This window comes from Uloborus diversus, chromosome 4, assembly GCF_026930045.1.
Source record: "Uloborus diversus isolate 005 chromosome 4, Udiv.v.3.1, whole genome shotgun sequence".
NCBI classification, from domain to species: domain Eukaryota; kingdom Metazoa; phylum Arthropoda; class Arachnida; order Araneae; family Uloboridae; genus Uloborus; species Uloborus diversus.
The window spans coordinates 89462592-89487875 of NC_072734.1; the positions used below are offsets into that span (position 1 = coordinate 89462592).

The 25284-nt window shown below is 32.7% G+C and overlaps 1 protein-coding gene across 1 annotated transcript in view; it reads left to right on the forward strand.

The window, feature by feature from the left end:
• Positions 1–403: 403 nt before the first annotated feature.
• The window catches only part of LOC129221372 (transcription initiation factor TFIID subunit 1-like), a gene marked incomplete in the record, with an annotated part of 170910 nt that continues 146029 nt past the window's right edge, over positions 404–25284 (forward strand). The window contains 4 exon segments of the mRNA XM_054855844.1: positions 404–567; positions 4744–5092; positions 9693–9804; positions 14055–14181. Coding sequence (XP_054711819.1) covers positions 9697–9804; positions 14055–14181 — 235 coding nt within the window.

Genomic DNA, 25284 nt, shown 5'->3' on the forward strand with positions numbered 1-25284 from the left:
TGATGGAGACCGGATTCGTTAAAGCACAATCTAAATAATCTTCCTCATGTAACATCAATGAGGATATTCGAATATTTTCGAGAGGATGAGAGGTTTAATATTCCAGAAACGCGAGGAGTTAAATGCGAGGAGATAGCCTTTTACGTTTCGTCTTCGAAGTCGAATGCGTGACCTTCGGCTTCTGCCCTACCCGGAAGGCGCATAACGTCACTTTCCTATGCCATCTGACGTCACAGGCGCTTGGTCACTCTTCGACCGAAACCTGAGACCCCTCCAGTCAGAAACCTCTCTTCTCTTGGTGAAGTGAACTGAAATATCACTGTTATTTATTTTTATTTTGTTTAATGTTTTCACTTTTTCGTAGGCTCACTTCATCAACAGCAGTCAACCGATTTACAACATTCAGGGCTTGTCTTTTTAATTGTGAATATGTCCTGATTATTGTTTGAAATCATGAAAATATTTTATTATTGTAAAAACTGCAAAACCTATTTTAACGTAATGTGTATGCTCTGCTTTGTGAAGCGTATTTTGAACTATTTGCGGAAAATTTTTAGATTTCAAAAGGTAAATTTGTATTGGTTCTCGTTAAACATTTAATATAATTCTTTCTTTATTCCAAATGGGTTAAATGTTTTTCTTTTATAGATGTTTATCATCTAAGCTTGCATTTGTATTCGTGATTTGTTTTTGTTCCTTATATTAAAGAAAACGTCGGCTTGTTTTAGTTTCCCGGATGTAATTGCTGTTATAATATTGAAATAAAACAGATTATACATATAATTTTGTTTCCTTTCCTTAAATTTTCTGATCAATCCTGAAAGGAAAGAGCTGTTTGTTTGTTGAACTTAGGCTGACAGGATTGATACCAAATTAGCTTTTTTTTTGGTTGGCGAGTTGTAAGTTTACCCCAAATAATTTGTCTTATCATTCATGTTTTGTGGTTTATAAAAACCATTTTACAAGCTCTTTAATTGCAACAAGAGTTAAGATGAATGTATATTTTTGATGTATACTATATATATTGTTTATATCTACTTAGTTTGTGTATGTGTTTAGGGATCCATCCAAATTAGATATAAATCACTGAATTTTTTTACTCTTTTTTCCATCTTCATCTGTTTGAGCTTTTACAGAAGTCACTGAAAGAGATTCTTCACCTGAGCGAGAAGTGATGAAAAAGGCTTTGTACTTTTCCGTTGACAGGATACTGTTAACCATTCTATGCCATATTACATCTCTGTCAGTCATATTGTCTAATTGTAGGTACCGAGAATATACTTGGGCCATCATGTTTGTTGACTGTTGGTTTATAACTTGTTGATGAACTGACAATCAAAAACCAAAGCATATCGGGATGATCCAGATCCAGAAAGTGGGAGGGGGCAGGGAGTCCTAACCCCCTTTTTTGCAGACTTATACACTAAAATGTAGTGCATACGTCATTTCAAGGGACTGGAGTAAAACAAAGTAATAGAAAAATTACTTTTATTTTTAAAAGTTTAACCCCAGTAATGCAATTTCATTCATGTAACAGTTTTAAAGTTCTTCTAAAGTTTTTTTATGCAACTAGTAAAAAAAATTAATGTGGTTCTATATACTAAAAATTATAATTGAGTTTTTAAAACAAAATAGTTTTTAAAAAGTGAAAAAAAATCATGCCTTTATTGTATATCCTGAATACTTATTTTTCAATATATATTGCTAATATTAATGTAATTTTGCAGAGACATTAAGCTAAAAAAAATCTTTTTTCAACGTCAGAATGGGCTGATTGCCTTTAAGCATTGATTATATTAAATGATGAATTGAAATGAGTTCAAGAAATGAATTTTCACTTGTGTTTTGAGAAACAAAATAAACTTTAAGTTTATTTATAATAGTTTTTTTTTTTTTTCATCTTTAATGAAAAAGGTGGTCCCATTTTGTCCATAACTGAGCGATTTTACCCCCCCCCCCCCCCCTCCCACACACACAAATGCGAGAAAGTTAGACAAGCAGAAACATTTTTGAATTTTAAGAAGAGAAAAAAAGACTTAAAAATTGCTATTTTGCATCAAAAAAAAAAAAAGATGTACTTTTGAATTTAAAGGAATAGAAATCAATCAAGGCTTTATGAAAGACATAATTGAATATGTCTATTTCAAATTTCACGGAACAAAAGAAAAATTCCAGATATAAAGATTTTGATATACAGAGTTAAGACAGAGAAGAGATATAACAGGGTTCGTACGCTCCTTCAAAACTCCTCCAATACTCCTTCATTTAGGAAATTTTTTTGAAGGGCCCTTCAAACTCCTTCATTTTGGTTTAAACTCCTTCAAAACTCCTTCTTTCTTAGTTCAAGACTCTTCCTCTATGACAGTAGCTTGAAATACTTCAATTGACAACTTAACTTTGTCACAAGAGCGAAAAGGGCGATTTTAATGTAGTAATTTCGTTTTTTCCATAATTTCCATTATTTTTTCCATAAAGATGTGATTTACAAATTGATCATAGAAGTTATAAAAGTAGAAGGTTAAAATATTATTATTAGATGACTAAGACATTTCATAAATGAAGTATACCATGCTTAAATGGTATTTGGCTATTTTTTCAAGTTTTATGATTATTGCTTTTCCCTCCACCCCCACTCTCAGCTGCAAAAGTCATTTTGTCTAATTATTATTAAAATATTTAAAAATACATAAGCAGATAACTATATGAAGTGATTGTGTTAAAAAAACAATTGTATATCAACTCACAGTTATGATATTGTAAAATGAGTCATCCACAAGTGATGTCATGCCTTGAGGGGAGATGGGTTCGTGAAAATGTGGCAAGGAGGAGAGAGAGGGTGACGAAAAGAAACATCACGCAGTTATTATAACAATATGCTTTTAAAAAACATGACATGCGACAAGAGGAGGAGTAAAATAAGTGTTACACTTTGTGACAAAGAGGAAGGGGGTCAAACATGTTGAAAAAAAGTGAAACATCATTTACGGACAGCCCATTAGTACTCCTTCAAAATCTCATTTTACTCCTTCTAAACTCCTCCAAAACTCCTTCATTTTATTTCTAAAACTGAGTAGGAACCCTGTATAAGTTATTGGAGCAAAGGTCAAAGAGTTAACAGATTCTGTTGCATTCATATTACTGATAATTTTACAGTTTGACTACACATTTTAGTTTTACTAATTTCAATAGTTTTATCGATTGTGCATACTTTTGTTATGCATACTATGTTTTTGCATACTTTTAAAGATGCAAATTATCTTTCAGTGATTGCCTTAAAAATGTTGAGATTTTTATTTTTTTGTCAATTGAAATAATTTAAACATTCAAACTGTCAATCAAAATAATTAAAAGGGCCAAAACCGAGAGATCAGAGAAAATAAATGAGTTGAAAGTAAAACTCTGAAAGGTTTTTGACAATTCACCATTGTTCCTTCTCGGGGAAATTCCTAGAAAATTTGCTCTTTGTACATAAAGTTTTCCATGGTCTATGTGTCTTCATAAGACTTGGAAGACTATATGACTGCTGATATTAGTGTCAAGTGCTATTATTGATAAAGATCGCTGGGGAACAAATGTGAAGAAAAACAATTGGAATTCAAATCGAGATTTTCAAGAAAATTCATTCCAGACACTTGCCCCAAAAGATATTGAACTTATACTATAAAACGAGAGGGAATTCAAAAATTTTGAGATGGGTTGGTTTGAGGTAAGCAGGTTCGACATATATTCCAGGAGACATATAACCAATGCTTTACAGTATTTTGACAAGCTGACCCCCAGACTTCCTCTTTATGGCCAAAAATGATAGCTATGACCCCCCTCCCCCCTCCCACTCCTACCTTTTGGAAATAATTCCTTCCAAAACCAGATGCTGGATCCGCCTTTCGATTGCGTAAACTAGAGCTACAAAGTATAGCACAAATATATTATGGACATTGAAAATGTACAACTTGGTCCTATTTTTTTTAATTAATTTTTTTTTTTCATTCCAAATTTTGTTGGAAATAGCTCTTGAAGAACATTCCTGAGTCTGACTTCGAGAGTTTGGGGGCACCTGACTCCGACTCTTGTGCTTGAAAATTAGTCCAACTCCCTGACTTTGTCAAAAATTTATACACGGAGGAAAAATTACTCCTTTATCCCTAAACAGCACTAAAATCAGTTTCCATAGGGAGAATATCCTGCTAAACTATGGGGAAAATATCTGAGCCTCCTCCGCCCCCTTTACAATTTTGCATATTTGCGCCCTTAGGCCCTACATTAAATTCCAAATTGTTAAAAAGAGATCCTTCAGAAAACTCTAATTAACCCCAAAACTGAGCCTACCAAAGTCACCAAACGGTTTTCTTCACATATTTCCACCTTACCAAAGAAAACCTTTCAAACTTATTCATAAACAAAGCAGTACCCCAGTCATAAATGTAATATATACTGATTCATTACATTTTGTTTGTTTTGTAATTTCCAAAAAAGATTTGTACTGTCACATTTTTTTTTTTTAATCCATAAAAATAGGACATTGTGAGGAATCCTGAACAGCCCCCCCCCCTTCCCCCAGAAGCTAGTTTCTGCACAAAATATGCAGTTTTGCATTTTATTTTTTCCTTGAACGTAACTATTCATGATATGTTTTGTATTTTAAGTGAATTATAATTTTTCACTGCAAAAGTTTTGTGAATGATTTGAAATAGTATGAAAAATGTTGCTTCAAACATTTTCTTTTATTATTTTTTTTTCTTTCAGGTTTCACCTGAAAAACTGACTTGTTGAGGTAGACTCTTCATTGAAGTAGCCTAGTTGTCTTCAAACACTGAATAATTTATGAATAGAACAAATGTATTTTGCTAAATACAGGAACCATTTTATAAGAATACTTAATTTTGTTAAATAATGTAGAAACAGATTAGCATTGAACCTTTAATTACTCACCTTTAAATTTTAGTTATAGTTGTAATTTCTTTTTATTGTTTTCGGCCAATTATGCCTAAAATCATAAAAGGTCTTGATTTGGTTCCCAATGCCTTTAACAAAATGAATGATAGATAATTTTTAATGCTGAGAAAGGAAGAAGATATTTTTTAAAGACATCAAGGTAATTATCAGCATTTTGTTTTGAAATATGTTAACAGTAATCTTTAATAAAGTTTTTAAAATTTTAATTACTTTATGTATGGTTGGTATGTAATTTAAATTGTCATAATTTTTTGATATTATTGAAGCTTTGTTTCTGAAACTGAAAAACTCAAACTTGAAAACTCTCTCCCCTCCCCCCTCCAGCTGGTTTTAACTGCAATGCTGCCAGTGGCGACTATTTTAAGACGACTGTCAGCAAAATGAATGGGAAAACAATTATTTTGCTAGAAATTGTGAAAAATGGGGACTATTAACTTTAAGTAAAACAGCTACTAAAATGCATAAAATCTTTTTTTTTTTTTTTTTCCGAGAAGGTAGGAGGGGATTGTAAAAAAAAATTGAAAATTTGGTAAGAAATGTACCTCTAATTTTCAGAAAAAGAGGGTAGGGGGGAATTTTGCTCCATTTAATAATGACTTTTTAAAAAGATTTTTGTAAATAGATTTTGTGATTGCGATTTTTGCAAAGAGTTAAATATCACTATGCCAATTTATTTAAAATGTTCTTTTTGTCCTGAATGATTTTCAATTAAAATTTTGCTTTCTAATTTCTTGTAGCCTTACCACATTTATTTTTCAAAAATGAGCTTTGATTTCCATATGATCGGAAATCTGGCAAATTTAGCGTTTCTAGCGCTTTTTGCGCAGCCAATTGCCTTTTATTGTAGGCAGACAATGTGGTTGTTCCAGAATATGTCAGTATTTATTTGTTTAGTGTTCATTTTAAATCGTTAAATGAAAGTCTGAAAAATGGGATTTTAAGTTGTTTTTTTTTTTTTTTTGGAGAGTTTTTTACGGAAAATTTTGGGGAAAATTTCTCTGGGTCAGTTTAGCTTTCAGCCTTGAGTGGTCTCTTTAACATGCCACACAGCCAAAATATGTTGATTTATTGAAGTAGCATTGTATTAAAATGACTTAAAATCTATTTGGAAAAAAAAAGCGGATAGAATAGTTAAGAAACTATTTTCTGCCTCTGACAAATAAAGGATATTAAAACGACTATTTTTAGTAATAGCCCTGTAGCTTAAATTTTTCAATAAAATTTTAAAATACGTTTGACAGCAATGCCCGACTTGCAAGAAATGAAGATTTCTATTAAGTAACTGTGACTCCATTAACACATTTTTCTTACTTATCTATTTTAATTCTTTGCTGTAAAGTATCTGAGTCATTTATGTTAGAGATATCTTTGCACTACATTACTTATTTTTTTTTTCATCTCTCTTCAAAACCCTGGAGAGCAAAAAAAAACTAGCTTTGTAAATCTCAAAAATGTTTAATCTTTTCCTTAGAAGCTTACATGCATGTGATTATTCTGTTAACTGGAAGAATTATGCATAAAAATCTGTAGATTTGTGGAATACAACTTTTATGACTACAGTTTTTTTTCTCAAGTTTCTGCAAAATACAAGAATTCAACAACGAAATACTCACACATGTGAAAAGAACATTTATATTTTTGCTCTGTATGCTTTGCAATGCCTACTGTTTGGGAAATAACAAGCAGTGACAGTGAAGCAAACTCTGATCTGAAAAAGTATTGGCAAATGGAAAATTCTCCAAACTTTCCACCAGGGGCGGCAAATAGGGGGAGCGAGAGGGGGCAGTTGCACCCCCAAATTTTTTGCACAGAATGGTAAGAAATGGGCAAATTCCGTTTACGTAAATCGCTAATCAGCGACCATATCGTCGCCTCAGAGCAACACTACGACATTTAATCCCATAAATAACACTTAGATATCCTACTGTTGCCCTGAGGCGACGATATGTCAAAAGTATTTTTGTTTTACAAAACATGCCCACTGATTCTCTATAATAGTCAATGAATCTTGAGACATTTCTATAACAGAAACGGATTTTGCTATTTAGATGTAACTTAGAAAATTGTGAATCATTTGCAGCCCTTTTCAGAACAGAAGAAAGTGATGGAGAATCACAGTTTGTTTCAACTAAAGAAGTAATCTCCTCGTGTGGACTAAATATTTCATACTTGTGTGTTCAGTGTTACGAGAGGACCAGTGGTGTGGCTGCACGATTTTACAAGAAATTCCTTGGCATTTTGCGTACGTTGTTAGGCTTATATTTTAAACTAGTGGTACCCGCACGGCTTCGCCCGTAATAGCAAATTAAAAGATCTTTTGGTTCGCCTGTATATTTACAAATGATGTGTAGTGAATTTTCTCGCCAATTGGCTTGTGCCCACGTTACGGTTCCACGTTATGATAATTTCGTATCTCGCCCATTGGCTTGTGCCCATGTTACGGTTCCACGTTATGATAATTTCGTAATTTATTCGTCCATCTTATGATAGTTTTGTTCTTAAAATTGGAATAGAAAAAGAACAAAATCGAATTTTCGAAAAATCGCTTCGAGGTGCACACCCCCATGCTACATACTAACTTTGTGCCAAATTTCATGAAAATCGGCCGAACGGTCTAGGCGCTATGCGCGTCACAGACATCCTACAGACATCCTACAGACATCCAGACATCCTCCGGACAGAGAGACTTTCAGCTTTATTATTAGTAAAGATGTATATTTAGTTAGTGAGTGAACACAGATTCCTTTTGATAGAAAGACATATCAACAACTCAATGCTTTATATACATTCATAGAAAATTCTTACAAAAAACACGCTATTTTTGAAAAAAGTCAAACATCAACAAATGCCTTTTCTGGTTACTCTAACTTTATCATTTCTGAGTGACACAAGATATTCTTCAAAAGTTAAACTTATAAAAGTCCTCCTTGTTAATTTTGTACTGTTTGAAAGCGATTCTTCCAATGGAGGAAAAGCCGACGCCCTTTTACATGTATGACTTTGTTTGAATGTTTATTCTCTTTGTTTGTATTGTGGAGAGTTTTAAAAAATTTCTGTGATCTATCAAAACATCTTCAATCCGCTAACCTTAATTTTTGGATTGTACCATACTTCAGCTAAATCTACAGTCAAAACAGTTTATAAATTTTGCTTGGATGTATATTTCAACCAAGAGCGAAACTTTAAAAAATCTTAATTCGCGCCAATTTTAATAAGGCGGAAAAAAATCCAAATGAATTTAGAAGGTGACAAAAAATCAACATGATGATATAAAGTCATAAAATTGAATTAATATTTTGTATCAGATAATAGATTCAGTTTCTAATAAAATTAAAATAAGATTTGACGATAAAGAATTATCTGTATTGGTGGCCTTAACTCAATCTTTTTTGATAGGTTATTGAAAAGGAGAAATAAAATGTTTCAATTATAAGTAAAATCTATATCACTGAACAAGAATTGTTTTGCAAATAGCCACTATACTATTCAATGATGAAAAACGAAGAATAGCACAATATTCAAAGTTACCTGGGTTATGTTAAAGAGGAAAATCTAAGGATTTTCTAACTTAACTTTGTTGCTTCAAATGTTTTTCAACTATTCCAATTGGCTCAGCTAGTTGGGAAAGAACATTTTTGTGTGTTAGGAGCAGTGGCGTAGCTAGACCCGACTTTCGGGGGGGGGGGGGGGTTACTTCTTTTATATATATATATATATATATATATATATATATATATATATATATATATATATATATATATGTATATATATATATATATATGTATATATATATATGTATGTATAATCGCTTGGAATTTTTTCCTTTTCTTCCTTTTTTTTTCTTTCTCTTCTATCTTCTTCTTCTCTTTTTTTTTGAGACCAACTTTTCGGGGGGGGGGGTTTGTCCCCAAACCCCCCCCCCCTTAGCTACGCCCCTGGTTAGGAGGTTAGAGAATTATCTTCGCAGCACAATGTGCCAAAAAGACGTGCATATTTAGTTGTACTGGCAAAAAAGTATGACATTGCATATTGATGGAATAAAATAACAAGATTTTTAGATTCTAAAAATCGTACATTAAAATTTTCTGAAAGATAAAAACTGTAATATCAAAATATTTTGTGGAATAATTTATAATCAAATAAAACTATATTAATTAATATTTTAACTCCTTTAATAGCCTTATTTGTTTTATAAATATTTAATCCATTTTATGATACTATCCTGTTAACCAATATGTATTTTAATTCAAACTGAGGTAACTCACATTTAAAAAACTCGACCCCCCAAATGAAATGTTGAAATGCCGCCCCTGCTTTCCACTGAAATAAAAATTATCCCTCAGTCTTCAAAGTCATGTTAAGTTTTTCCTTTTTTCAAACCTGAAAGTAAAACAAGTACCACCTAAATCGGAATTACAATTATGCAATTACAATTAAAAGTCTTAAGTTAAACTTAGTTGCATGCTGCATATTTAAATTTTTTATAAGTTTTTGCATTTTTTTATTTTATGGAATTGTGTTTGGTTTTCTGATTCAAGTTTTACATAAAGTGAATGGAATTTGATAGAGGCTTTTAAGTTTGGCGCAGTTACTGGCTAACAATTTGAAATCCTTAGCTTTGGGTCCTGTATGTAAATTGTTTTGTGAAGGAAGTGATACAAAATTTTCAAATTAGGTTCATAAACTATTATTTTGATTTTCTTTTATTGCTCCCTCTTATTTCACTCTTTGAATTTTAGAAAGATGGATAGTGATGAAGAAGGTGATAATGATAAAGTCATTTCATTGACTCATTTGCTTTTTGGCAACATTGATGATGATGGACAGTTAGAGAATGACTTTTTGGATCCTGTAAGTACAAAATCAAATATTTAAAAGGCTTGATTTATATTTAAGTCAACGTTATTACATTGTTCTGCAGCTTTATTAATTTGTTTACTCTTACACACACACAGTTTTGTATGAAGCCTGGAACACTGGACAAAATGGATAAAATTCGACAAAATGAAAAATTAAAAATGCCTGAAGTTACACTGTGTCTGATGTTTAAATTTTTCTTTTCTTCTATGAATTTATCTTTCTAGATGTTTTTAATTTAAAATTTTTTTTTAAATAAAATTTTTAGTAAATTTAATAAAGTATTTAGTAGAGTTTAATAACAACATGTAATTCAAAAAAAAAAGACATACATGGTGGTATAATTTTATGGAATATTTTGCTGTAAAAGTGACCAAACAAAGCTGTTGTTGAATACTGTAATTGCATTCCCATTTTGTGTAGTTACTTTCCCTTGATATTACAGGTACTGATGTTTCGATGATGTCAAGTACCTGCTTAAAGTGTAAGCTATGACAAGAATCAAGATGCTTCTTTTTGCCATTTTGTTAAGAAAACTGAGATATTTACACTTTACTTATACATTTTAAGGAACGACCTAATGAGTCGAATTCTCTCTGCAAGCAGTGGGAGAAAAGGGAACGTGCAAATAAACAAATGGATGCTGTTACAGTTGCAGTTAAAACAAGTTCGAGTTCAGTTCATTTCCTTTGATTGGAAAGGCTGACACCGCAATATCAAGCCTTTGAGACAAACAAATATTCTAATAGCATATGTTTCTGAATAGTGAAAGTTTAACTCCAGGACCTCAGTTTGAAAAGATATTGCCAATCCTAATATAGTAGTTGAAATATATGAAAGAATTGTTGCACCCATGCACAGTAAAACAGTTTCAACCTGGGATAACTTAAATGTTTCTGAATTTTACAATTGAGCTTTCCTCCTTTCTGGAGGAAAATTTTAGTGGAAAAAATAAGCTAAGTTACTTGCAAGTTAAACATATCAACTTGAGAGCCCATTAAAATCTTCTTTTACAATAGCAACAAAGTAAGTTAATAAATGCCTCTGGGACACCCTTTTTTTTAAAAGTACTAGGGGGCTGTGCCCCCTGCTTGCTAACACTCAGCAACCCCCGAAGATTGGCAATCTTATTTGGTTCGCAAAGATTTAAATCGTCAATTAAAAAGAAGCACATTAAAAATGCATTATGAGCTCCCTTCGGAACCAAAAGCACCCCTTCCCTGGATTTCAAAATAACCTGTACCAACTTTCAGACAATAAGAGCTGAGGGGCTCCTGAGCATTGCAAAACTGCAGTTTAGTACGTTTGAAAAGTAACTGTCATATTCCTGGTCTCTAATAATATATTTTGCTCTTTAGCTCGGGGCTTGAATTGAGTTGAGCCAAAGATTTTCAGTTAAAATCGAAACCCATAATGTTTTAATAAGAAAGCAAACAAGCGAATCAAAAAGATGTAACTATGGCAACGCCAGATAAAGCATCAATAATTTTAATGGAGATGAAATTATTTGGACTTAATTTTTAACTGCTTGTAACTTTTTTTTCCCTTTGGAGATAAAAGCTTAGTTTTTAGACCACAGGTTGAGTTTGATCTGGAGTTAAAAAGGCCGCTCTATCCAGTGGTGTCAAAAAGAAAACTGTGGGACAATTCCTTCACTTTTTACTGATAGATTTAATGAAGAAAGTAGTGCCTGAATTTTAGCTAGCAAGGAGACGGCACGACCGTGAGGTCGGAGATTAGCGTCAATTTTTTTGTGGTGAAAGATGACCTTTAGTACCTTACATGGTTAAAGTAATAAGACACAATACTCAAAAAATTATGTGATAAATGAATTTAAAGTCTCCATGGAGTCTCCTAGGCACCTTATGAGTTTAAAATGTCAGTCTCTTGATAAGCCGTCGTTAGCTTAGTTGGTTAAGGCGCGATCTTGCGCTCCAGGTATAGCACGATCGAATCCCACTGGGCCTTTTTCTTTTCTCTCTCTTTTTTTTTTGCTATCACAACAATTAGTGGTAATGCTTTTTACCCCTATCTTACTTTCTGAAATTTATTTTTGCCAAAGATCACAAACTTTTAATTTCACTGAAAAACATTCTTGCATGTTATTCTGTACGGTTTGTTTTGCCTAGTAAAGGTTTTTGACCTGAAGTTCTCTTACGATTGTAATGGACATCTGTGCATAACTGCGTAACCCTGTGAGAATTGCACTGCAGTTATTTTTTCTATTTCGTGGTGAACATGAACTTACGTGTCTATTTCATTAAACGTAAAGTTATCGTACAATCAAAATTTAACATGTTGGCTGAGATGTTGCTGGCCCTTCTGGAATAGGAGAGAAAATTCCCAAAGAATCCATGTACAATGCACTCCATTGGTACAACCTTGTGATGTCTACTTCTACGGATAAGTCAAAAATTTCATAAAGTGCTTGCAAAATTGCAGCGAATTGTTAGAGCAAACTAGAGAAATTAATTCCCGGGAAGATTGTATAAAAATTCATTCAATTATTCACCATCAGTTATAGTCACCAATATTCCAAGACATGATTCAATATGCCTGGTTTGCGTCTAAATTATCCACTATTCAAAATATTTTCATGAATGTTAATGAGGTATGTTTTTCTCCTGATATATTGCAAATTACCTGCAATTGTAAAAAATACGTTTTCATTTGTTGCACAAGATGTCACAAAAATTATTGCTTTGTTTGTTTCTGTGATAACTACCACTGCGGATTTTGTACATAATCATTAAAAAAAATTGAATTTTTCCTCATAGTCTTGGTTATTCTCATGGTAAAAACTCAATGTTCCTCCTCACATACTTTAGAGTGAAAAATATGAATTGTTTTAAATTGTTTTGCTGGAAGAAAAAGAAAATAATTTTTAAAAAATGATGTAAATGAATTCTTAAAAATTATGTAGGGAAGAGAAACTATATTTCAATAATAGCTGTGGTAACAAAAAAAAAAGATCTGAATGTCGTATGAGCAGATGTCCCTTATAACCGTAAGGGGGACCACAGGTTAAAATCCTTTACTAGGCGAAACAAACCGAATAGAATAACGAGCAAGAATGTTTTTCAGTGAATGAAAATTTTGCAATCTTTGGAAAAAATAAATTTCAGAAAGTAATATAGGGGTGAAAAGCATTACCTCTAATTGTTGTGATAGCAAAAAAAAAGAAAGAAAGAAAAGAAAAGAAAAAGACCCAGTGGGAATCGATCGTGCTATCTCTGGAGCACAAGATCGCGCCTTAACCAACTAGTCTAGCGGCGGCTCGTCAAAATACTAACATTTTAAACTCATAAGGCATCTAGGAGACTCCATGGCGACTTAAAATCTTTTTCTCATAATTTTCTGAGTATTGCGTCATATTACTCTAACCACGTAAGGTACTGGTGGTCCTCTTTCACCACAAAAAAAATTGACACAAATCTCCGACCCCACGGTCGTGCTGTCTCCTTGTAAGCGTAAAAAAATTCGAATTAAAAACGCAAATAACTCTCGCCGTATTTAAGTTAGAGCATTGAAACAAATTGCATAGAACGTGGAACATTCTACCCTTTCCAACGATATATAATATTAATATATGCAAGTAAATTTTAACCCCTTTAATAATCAGTAATAGCCAATTTACATGAAATTTGAGCTTAAAAAATGAAACTGCAGGTGCACACCTCCAGGACTCAAAGTAATTTTGTACAAAATTTCAAGGCTGTTGGTGCTATGGGGTCTCTTGAACTCAGATCCGCCACAGACTTCCTTCCAGAATTTCTTTGAAACCTTACTTTTATTTACTATAAAGAGATAAAAGTGAATTAAGGACACTCATTTTTTCTTTTAGTTAATGACACTTCAAGATACATTTACTTTTGTGCAGAATAATAAACAGGGAACCAACATTACGATTGGATAAGCTTACAAAATTATTGCATACAAATATTTCAGTGCTACTAAGAACCCGTGAGAATCTTCCACATCGCTAGGAAGAGCTTTAATTTCAATGCAGAAAATGCAGCAAAAGAAGGGACTGTTGCAAACTGACTTTGACTGCTGCTTAACACATGAAAGCTCAAAAGTAGTTTATCATTTATGAAAGGTGCCCTGTAGCTGCAAAACATGTTCATGCAATACATTTTCTATTTTGTAACTGTTTTTCAAAAGTATTCGCATTTAGTGTTGATCTCAAAAAGTATCCTGCATTTATAAAGATTTGACTGTAAATATTTTATACATATTAATAGGAATCTATACGCCAATTACATCAATTGAAGCAACTTGGAATAGGAACTCAACTGAAAGAGATAGAAGATGATTCTCTCTGTTTTGATTCTTCTCCTGGAGATAGCTCTAGAGGTGACGGAAATGATGGTAAGTATATTTACTTCCAAAGAATATCCTAAAAGATTTAATTGCATTGAGAATGAATATATTTCATTTTCAGTAGTGAGTTGTTTAAACTTGAAGTATAGACCAGGGTGCCTCATTTTGCCCTTTTTTGCAGAGCAAAATGTAATACCTGCCAAAAGTGGTCAATCTCCACGGACATTAGATTTAAATTCTTTTTTGAATGAAATAACATTTTCTATGAGAAGTAAAAAATTTCAAAATTCTGAACAAATACACTGAAACATTCACAGTTACAGTGAAGTTTACAGTATTTATGTCATATTTTTGCATTAAAAGATGTCAACTGTGACAAAATTTGATGATTAAACCTCAAAAGGTAAGTTAAGTATTCTTGTAGAGAAAAAAAAAATGCCTCCTCCGACATTAGAATTGGGGCGTAAATTCAGGACAATAGGCAGGTGTTTTAAATTTTTATATTTGGTTTATAAGTGTAATCAGAGTCAAAAGTCAATTGAGTTAATGACACTTAACGAACATTTTATGGTTTTAACATCAAATTTCATCACAGTTGACATTTCCTATTGCAAAAGTATGATTTTTTATCATAGCTAAAATTAATGAACATTTTTAGGGTTTTTGCGAAATTTTGAATCCGTACTTCTCATAGAAGAAATTATTTGATTCAAAAAAAGAATTTATATGCGTAATGTCCATAAGTCTTAGCCATTTTTATCAGGAAATACATTTTGCTTTGGAAAAGAATTAAGAAACGAGGAGCCCTAGTTGACAAATGTCTGTCCTGTCTTTTCTCACCAGACTGGGGGGGGGGGGAGCAACAGGTGCAGTGTGCTGCTTCAAAATACATATTCAGGGATAGGGGTGATTGAACTGCTGTGAAATGTGATCCGATTACACTTATAATGCAAAGATGAAAGGAATGAAAATTTTTATTTTGAAAAATCTAAAATATCTGTTCATTATACTGAATTTACTCCCCATTTGAAGCACCAGAGGAGGTATTTTTGCTCTCTCCAAGATTACTTAGTTGACCTTTTGAGGTTTAACTTCAAATTTCTTCACAGTGACATCTTTCAAACCAAAACTATAACCTTTTTTACTGTTTTAAAAATTGGAGAACATTTTAGTGTTTTTGCTCAAAATTTTGAGGCCATAATTCTCACCGAAGATATTTTTTGATTCAAAAAAGATCAGATACATAAAAAATATTTTTAAAATGGATAAAATTTTTAAAAATGCTGCAATCTCTTACGTTTTATTCAGCAAGTATTTGAACCGTATATGGATGCCTCACTTGCCAAATCGACTAACTCCATAAAACAACAATGGGCACAAGTTCGCATAGGGGCACATATGTGTACCAAATTTCGTTCGATTTCATGCCGTAGTTTTTGCTGTAGAGCGGCCACAAAAAACTGGTCACACACAGACGTGACACACACATGGACACACATACACACACAGACAGACAGACATTTTCCAAAAATAGTCAAAATGGACTCAGCACACCTCAAAACGTTCAAATCCGTCAAAATTTGAAATTCGAAAATTTGCACAAATCCAATACTTTCTTCTATATATTAGATATAGAAAAAAGTAAAAAGTAGACAAAAGTTATGAAGAAGATGGTGTTATATCCAGAGGAGTAAATAGGACCTCCTATTATATTTTATTCCATCACATGGTCAAAACTTTAATATAAACTCACATGCTAAGCATTGATAAAGCACTATGAAAGCAGAAATGAGGATTTCTGCTGAGATATACAAGGGGATCCCCCTCCCTTGTATACAGCATACAGCTCTGTTTTCATCTGTTCTTGTTTCATCGCTTCTTATTTTTTTTTAACTTTTCAAAAAAAAAAAACGGCAACAATATTTTATCACCCGAATATCTCATTGTTCATGTGTTAGTTTTTGTCATAGGGAACCGTCCTAAAACATGGCTTTTTATAGCAACATGGTTTCAGTCGAACACAAAAATTGACAGAACTCTTGCATAACTTAACAAAACTCACTAACACAATTTTTTAAAACTTTCGAAACATTTGCATGTCACTACTTCTAGAGCAGTAGATAACATTTTTTTTCCATCTTGTCTAAACACTATATTACCTAAATGCTGACTAATTTCAATTTTTCAAACATACTGAATATATGCGTGTTAATCGTCATGAAACATTTTTCCGTATCTTTCTTGTGAATATTTGGAAGTTAGGTAGAATGTTAATTCATCATTTCAGAATTCTTTCGCTTTCATTAAAGAGTTTCCTTATAGAGTAAAACCTCATTTAACCTGCCACTGTTTATCCAGATCTCCGGTTAATCCCGATCAAATTTGTAGAGTTTTAAAACAATTATATTCACACAAATAATAATTTTGGACTATGATACCAGAGACAAAAGTGGACCAAGCACTTGCTTTTTATTTTGATTTAATGTACAAGTCCTGCATTGATAGCACAACAAATTATAGCAATCTAATATCTTGATGTCCACTGCAAATGAACTGTAAATGATAAAGTGTTTGATTGCCTAATACAAATGATAAAATGTGGATTGTTCAAAGCAATCTTATGTAATTTTGTTACAAAGCATTGTTTTTTTGCTGTAATAAAGGTACAACTGCTTCTTAAAGGATTTGTTTTGCTTACTACCTGGATTATCCAGATCTGCCTTTATCTGATTTACCTTTGATCCCAATTAGTCCAGATAAAGGAGGTTCTACTCTATTTTCAAAACGTGCTGCATGTGATAAATTTATTTCTGCGTGTGATAATTTTTTTTACTTTTTATCTGAGCAGATTGTGCAAGCTGGTAGTAATATATATATATATATATATATATATATATATATATATATATATATATATATATATATATATATATAAGGGTGGTCCAAAACCAACGTGTGCAAAATTTGAACTCGATCGGTCAATAATAACACGTGCCCCTAGGCCGTTGAACTTTAACACTTTTGATAATTTTCTCACAAATTTTCGAAATTTTACTTCGTACTCAGTACATCGTTTCTCCTAGGTTTGCAAAATATTTTTACTGTGAGGTAGCACTAAAAATAATCTTTATAATTACTTTACATCATCTAAAAATTTTACGTTGAATAAGAATGAAAAAATGCTTTAGAAACTTTCCTTAATCGTACGCTTTTCCCAATGTATCTCGATAGTGTGTATTTTTTTTTCCGATAGTCTTGGACGGTCTGTAAAATAAATTGTTTTTGTGACTCATATTCGGTAAATTAGCTGCGAAATTCTTCGATTAATATTGTGCTCCTCTTTCAGTTGTATCATTCACATTTTTCAGTATTTTAACGATCTTTCTTCCCTTTAAAGAGTTTCCTTCATTTTGCCGTGAATCAGGATCAAATTGAAAAAATCTTTTAGTATTTTTAACTTATCAAACAGTTTTATTGACTCGTAATTGATTCTATGAAGAGGAAGATCTTTACCAAGAAAGTATTCCAAATCATCTACAGTTATCTGAAATTTGTTAAACAGTCATCAGACACGTCTTCCTTATCACAAGCATTTTTGGACTAGTGTTTTCCTATCTTCAAAGTTAATTCCTTCATCCAATACGGACAAAGCTACTAGTTTATCCCCTAAATACTATAAGTGATTTATAAATTTTACAATCACTGCTTCTGCTGCATGTTTGTCGTCATTTTGTACGCTGCTAGTTTTTCAGACATATTATATTCTTCAAAAAAGCCTCGATTGCGTTGCTGCGAAAAACCATATCTTCATACAGCATTTAATTGTAAAACAGCTTTGTAAAACAACATTGAAGGGCTTTCTTTTCATGTAAGGTCAATTTAAATTGTTTCCTAAATATAAAAATTTTTAAACAAAAATTCTTTTTGCCACCTATGTGGCTCAAGGATATGCTCCAGGTTGCCGAATACATATCCCTGTAGGAGGAAATTTACCAGGAAATATTATTACGAGTTATGAGAATTATCTGTAATCTTTCTCAATTCCGCTTTTTACAAACAATAAATCATACGTCATGAACATCGTCTTTCTTAGAATTTAAATGGTATGTGTACTTGATTGAAATGTTATAAGTTCTGAATGATGGAGATCTTTCCACAAAATTGTGAAGCGCTTAAATAATTGAATATCTGATCTAGAACTAAGAAAGGCAAGAACTTCTTTAAGGACACACTCTGCAGTACGATTTCAAATGCATGATGCTGGCAATCCAAATATAATATATCGCCGTTCAGTTTTTGCTCTAAAAAATTGCATGCACAATTCATTGGTATTGCAAGTCGTTGTACCAAACACTAGAGCTAGAACAGTTAGTAATAAAGAGCTATCATATAAGATATCATAAGCAACTGAAGAAATATCTAAGGAATTCCGAGTAGCTGTTCAATATTAGGACCTGAAACTATCACGGTAATCCTGTCGGCGTTCTTTTTCCAGTTACATCTGGATGTAGCTTTGTATCCCAGTGAATAACTACAAAATCTAAATTTAAATTCTTGAAATTTAATTTTACCACTCGAAGATTTTCTCTTGCTCTCTTAAGGAATGTACCATTGATCACTAGGTCATTTGGATTCATATTTACTGCATCTATATAGGCTGTAAATAAACGAACTACATCTCTATCCCTAATATGGCATTTGTCTAACGATGATGAAAGGCGAGCAGATATCAATAGTTATCAAACTTTTTCGCATTGAGGTAGACCAGCTGTAGAAAACAAAAGTTCAACAGTTTAGGATAGATATCCATTTCGGTTTCTAAATTTTGTGAATCGTAAGAATTTGATGATAATAAAGGATTATGTACTGAAGTAGAAGAAAATTAATTTAAAGTATTGATTTCTACATTGTTCTGATCTAAATATTTTTTTTAAATTTATATTTTAGCTATGGAAAATACAGTATATTTTTATGTTAGGTGTAATCGAGGATTTTTCGAAATTTATATTTTAAAAATTAAAAATTGTATAAGCACTAGGTATGTTTATAACTGAAGAACAGCGAATTAAAATATAATTGCAATTACTTATATTTATAGCATTGAAACCTTGCGACTCTATTTGCTCACCTTGGGGTGTAAATCAACACCCCCGAAGCCTGGAGGAGGCAATTTGTTGCTGTCAAAAATCATTCATTAATGGCCTATAGAATCCCTTGTATCTATCTTGGTAGGAAGGAACATTCCCCTGCTGCTTGGTTCGAACAAGCGTAGAAGAGTGGTACGCTTGACCCAAGGCCATTGGTGTACATGTACCCTCTGTAACATATTAAATTTTACAGAATGAAGGTGAGAGAATGGTCGGTCTGGAAGTAGCAGCACCTATTGAGGTTCAAAATTACTTTAAATATAAAACGTTAGAATTATTTTTACATAAAAATGAGAAAATCCGCAATTTTTTCTTCGCAACTCAAAAAAGGGGGCCCTAGGGGCATGTGTTAATATTCATGGATTGACTTAAAATTTTGCAGGGATCTTTTTTTTGCATAATGGAACAAATTGAGGGGGCGTCGCGTAAAATATCTGCAACTTCAAAAATAAGGACCTCCCTAATATATATATACATATATATATATATATATATATATATATAATATATATATATTAGCAAAAATACCTGGCGTTGCCTGGGTCAGTAATAATTATGAGAAACAATCGCTACTTTCCTTCGTTTTTTGCTTTAACTGAAAGAACTCAAAACATACCGCTTTGACATGATTAAAAATCGAGCTTGTTCTTACACATAAAAGTAAAATGGCAATAAGTATGAAGAACAAAATAATTTTCTTTTCGAAACGAAAAAACAACATTTGAGCATGCATAAAGTTTGAGGAATTTCCAAAATATGAAATTAAACTTCACATGTTGAAAAAGATTTATCAGTTATTGTTATTTTTTTTTAATTGAACATTTTAGTCGGAGCTGGACAGTAAACATTTTCATCCGAAATTTTTCCAAAATACGAAGTAAAATTTGGCGATTGTTTTAAATTGTGCAGAAAGACAAATTAATGGAAGTTTTTGTGCTGCTTATGGATTTGCTTAATTTAGTTGACGAATTATTTACATTTTGACAAAAGTTTTAAAGATTCTTTTAATGGCGATATTTTGGTTACATGGTGAAAACCGAGAAACAATATTACGTAGTCTTTAGCTTCACAAACGGCGACAGTAGAAAAAAATCTGCCTTAGCTATTGAAATCTGTCCGTAAAAAGATTTGGCGAGATTCCTGCTAGTCACTTTGATAATGAGTTAGTGTCCAATCAACACAAATAAATAAATGTACCCATTAATTGCATCAAAGTTACATTAAAATGGAAAATAATCAGCCAAATCTATTTATTATTTGCCAATCTTGTGCGAAAATGTTACTTAAGATTTAACTTGAGGATAGTCTTGAACAGTCAGACGAAAAGCAAAAGTATTCAACAATACAACAATTTATTGTGGCTATCGACGAGGAGTTGATATGATACACTAAATACTGTATTGAGTTGAGGAAAGCCTTCGAACATGGAACTAAAAAGCTTATAACTCGTTTTTTATTCTACTTAGAAATTTCAAACAGGTGCCATCTTCAGAAGAAAAATCAGAGCTTTCGATAGACATATAATGTTAAAATGTGCAAGCATTTTTTCACTCCTATATTACAGAATTTGTATGAAAGTCGAGTTTTATTACCCCTATGGGGAGTTTCTCCCCATAACGGGATGAAAACTACCCTACGTGTTATTCGGATGCGTAAACTATAATATTGTAAAGTTTCATTAAAATCCATTCAGTAGTTTTTGCGTGAAAGAGTAACAAACATCCATCCATACAGACAAACATTCGCATGTATAATAGTAGTTTCGCATATAGAGGGTGTCCCAAAATTAACGCAAGATTTGAATTTGCCGCCATTTTTGCAATAAATGGTTGGCAACCCTGAAAAAAGAACAATTTGACAGCTGAGAGTTTAGGGTAATCAAAAATGGAGCGTTATACGATACAATAACGTACTTTCATTATTGAACAATTGTTTCAAAAATAATGAAAGTTGAGGCTGGTCAAGCAGTTACTGTTATTGGCGCTCGGTATCGCAACAGGGGAATGCACGGGTGGTTGTGGGCTTGTTGACGTAGACCTTTGAATTCAAATAACCCCATAAGAAGAAATTTAAAAATGTTAAATCACACGATCTAGGGTGCCAATTCTGATCACCGAAATGAGAGAGTACGCGACTAGGAAATGCCTGATGCAGTAATTGAAATGTTTCACTCTCTCTAGCTGTATGGTACAATAACACCCCATTTTTACTAACCCTAAACTCTCAACTGTCAAATTGTTCTTTTTTCATGGCTGCCAACAATTTATGGAAAAAATGGTAGCAAATTCAAATCTTGCGTTAATTTTGGGACACCCTTTATAATAGTAGTAAGATATATATATTACAAAATACAAACAATAAACTCATAATGGATTTACAAAATTAAACAAATAAGAATACTAAAACTAATAATAAGACTAAGTTGATGAAGCCAGAACTCCTCAACCGTGGAACCTTCATCCTAAGATCAACAGACCCAAAATTTTAAACTAAAAACTAAAGCCAGGATGTCCAGTTCCGAAAAAGCTAGCATTCAGGAATACATTGGGCTAAATGCACCGTATGCGAAAAATGAACACAAATTTCTTGGAATTAGGACCTAAAACTATACACTGGGGTTTCGTCACTACTATTAGAAGCCAATGGCTATCTATTACTTTATTTTATTCTTTTCTAATTTTCTTTTATTTTGTTTCAGTATGTATATATATGAAGCATACAAGCCAAATAACAAGTTTTAAATATATAATACGAAAAATAATGATGAGAAAAAGGATAATAGAAGTAAGAATTTAATAGAAAAAGTCAAAAGGTTGAATCCAGACATAGGCGGATTTAAGACTGAGTTCCTGGGGGGGGGGCAGGATTTCTTTTTTTTTAGCAACATTTTTATTACCCCCACTCCTATGTTTTTGTCTGTTTCCAGTGATGCATAAGTCCATGCTTTACTTTTTTGTGTGTCGTTTTCATTAATGTGTCTTTTCATGCTGTCCTTTTTTAATTGACCTTAAGAGAGGGAGCTGGTATCAAGAGAGTGAAGCAGGGCTCCCTTTTAAGTGGGAAATAGAATATCTCCAATTTTAGGGGGCCAGGGGTTTCTCCCCCGGAAGAAATTTTGTAAAATGGATAGAAAATTCTGCATTTTGACGCCTTATAAAGGTTAATTGGATAGACATAGAAATCGATAACTAGATTTTACAGTTGTACAGTATTGTTCAAACTTTGTAAGAAACAGCCATTGTAAGTTTGAAAGAAAAAATAAACTATAGATTTTTCCTTACAACAACCTTTTTTTAATTATAAGTAGTGCAGAAAACAAAAAGGAATAGAGGTAGTGTATCTTTTTTTTTCCTGGCTAAACAGATTAACAATTTGCAGTAGAAGTAATTGGAGCCCACTTCGCTTAGGATTTTCAAAGACTTATCTAATTATTTTCAAGGATTCTAGAATAAATAAAATTATTTAACGCACTTCATTTGTATTTTCCCGTCTCTTATATTATAGTACTTGATTGTAAATTTTTACAGTCTTGTTCTAACTTTGTGAGAAATAGCTATTTTAAATTTAAGAGAAAAAAGAAAACCTAGATTTCTCATAACAACAACTTTTTTTCAGTTGCAAGTGAGGCAGAAAACGAAAAGAAATAGAAGTAGTGTGTAATTTTTTCCGTGCTAAGCAGGTAGACAATATGCAGAAGAAGTAAGATAAAAGCAATCAATAAAAAGAATTTCCAAAATACTGCATAATAAATAGCAAGATATGAAACATGTGAGTCACAAAAATTTATTTCAAATAATATGTTACAAACGTTTTACATTTTTAATAAAGGATGTGGCAAGGAGCTGAATTTGACATATTTTGGCATTCCTCCCCCTCTACCATTTGTTAGAAATTTTAAAATTTAAGGTATGTAGCCACACGTTTCCAATTATTCAAGGTTTTCAAGCACTTAAAAATGAAATTAGGTTTTTCAATCAATTTCCATTTTTTAAGGAACGAATCATTAATTTTTTTTTGGGAGTTAGGGACCCACTTCAAAGCAGAGGCCCTAAGCAATGGCTTGTTTATCTCATAGGCAAATTCGGCCCTGTTTGTAATTCACTCTTACCTTTAAGTTTTTGCTTGATTTTTTTGTAATTTTTACGAAAATTCGTCAGTTTTTACGATTAAAGGATTTTTACGATTTTACCAATCTTTGTTAGGTTTTTATAGCCTTTTATAAAATTTCAGTAAATTTTTCCAAAACTTTTACTTTTGATGACTCAGGTTTTTAGTTTTCAATAATGACAAGGACTGACTCACTTAGACTTAGATGATTATGACTTACCTTACTTTTTAAACAGTATTTATAAAGTAAGTAAAATTATACTCTCCCTCTAAGTAAAAAGATTCATTTAATCAGAACACTCAGATAACTGAAATTTATTCAGTTTGCGATAGTATTTATTTTCTCTGAAAAGGAAAAAAAACTATGTTTTTTAGAATTTCTCAAAAAACCAATTAATTTACTAATTAATTTACTGAGAACATAAATATTATGCACAAATATACTTGAAATGCGGACACAAATCATAACGAGTACATCGTTCTGTTAGCGCAAATTGGGGGGGGGGGGGTTCCCCTTTGCGTTAGGTTCTAATTTGTTAAAATAATCGTCAATTATTGTAAGTTTTGCAGCTTAATGTATAGCTCGTTTATCCTATATTTTCATTCATATACTTGCCCAAGTGATTTTCAGTCCAAAATAGTGAATTTAGACACATTTTCAGCACCCCAGTGACAGCTGTGCTATTTGTATTTAATGTTCATTTTTTTTTTCTTCCCCCCTTTTCTTTTCTCCCATCAGAAAAGGACATTCGCTGTTCTCTTCATTTTCATTGAACTATTCAAAAAAGAAAAAGTCATGTTTTTTTGTATTAAAATTTTGGAAGATGTGTTGTTACTATATAAAGTCTTCCCAAAACTGGGGGGCATTGCCCCTATGCCCCCCTATAAATCTACCCATGCCCTCCCCCCATAAACTGTTCAAAAAAGAAAAAATAATATATTTTTTTTAATTTTTGGAAGATGTGTTGTTACTACATAAAGTCCTCCCAAAACGGGGGGGGGGGATTGCCCCCTCTGCCCCCCCCCCATAAATCTGCCTATGAATCCAGAGCTCATCAGCCATGGAGGATTCAATAAATGTGGTCAAAAGACCAAAAAATTTAATGACAAACTAAAAAGAGAGTGTTTAAGCTCCAGTGTATGCAATACAGGGTAGCCAGGGCTGTCCGAAGGGGGGGAGGGCAAGCGGGGTAATCGCCCCGGGCGCGTTAAAGGAGGGGACGCCACAAGGCGCCCCTCGTTTCGACAGAACAGGATGACATTCACACAAGATGAGGAGCGCCCCCTCATTTTGTGTATCGTAGATACACAGTCAAGGAGGGATCCGGAAATTGTTCAAGGAATGGGGGAGGGTTGATTTTTAACTTACTTCTTACTACGTATCTGATTTGCATATGCTATAGAAGGGGGGCGAGGGTAGGGTCAGGGGTTCCCTCATCATTTTTATCTAATACAACTAAAGTATAGAGACTTATCTGAGTAGGTCCCTGAACCTATTCCTTTCCTTTTCCATTGGAAGGGGTAAAATTGAGTTTTGGAACTTCAATTTTGTAGCAATTTCATGGAATAATGTTTTGAAACCCCTTCCCCCTATCATGATCGAAAGTCGTCTAAAACTACGCTTTTTTGGAAATTCAGGCTCGGAAATTTACCGGAGGGAAGTCACTGAACCCATTCCTTTCCTTGATTACACTGCCTTAGTTCTCTACAACCACGTATTTAAGACTTTAATTTTTCAAAATGCCCTGCGGAAGGCCTTCTAAAATCTGAAACTTCAATACCGAAAAGTTTCTGGGAGAGAGATTCGAAAACCATTCCTTTCCTTAACGTCGTCAAAGATGGCCTACCTACACTTGTGTTTTAGAACTTCAACTTTAGAAAATTGTCCATGCAGGGT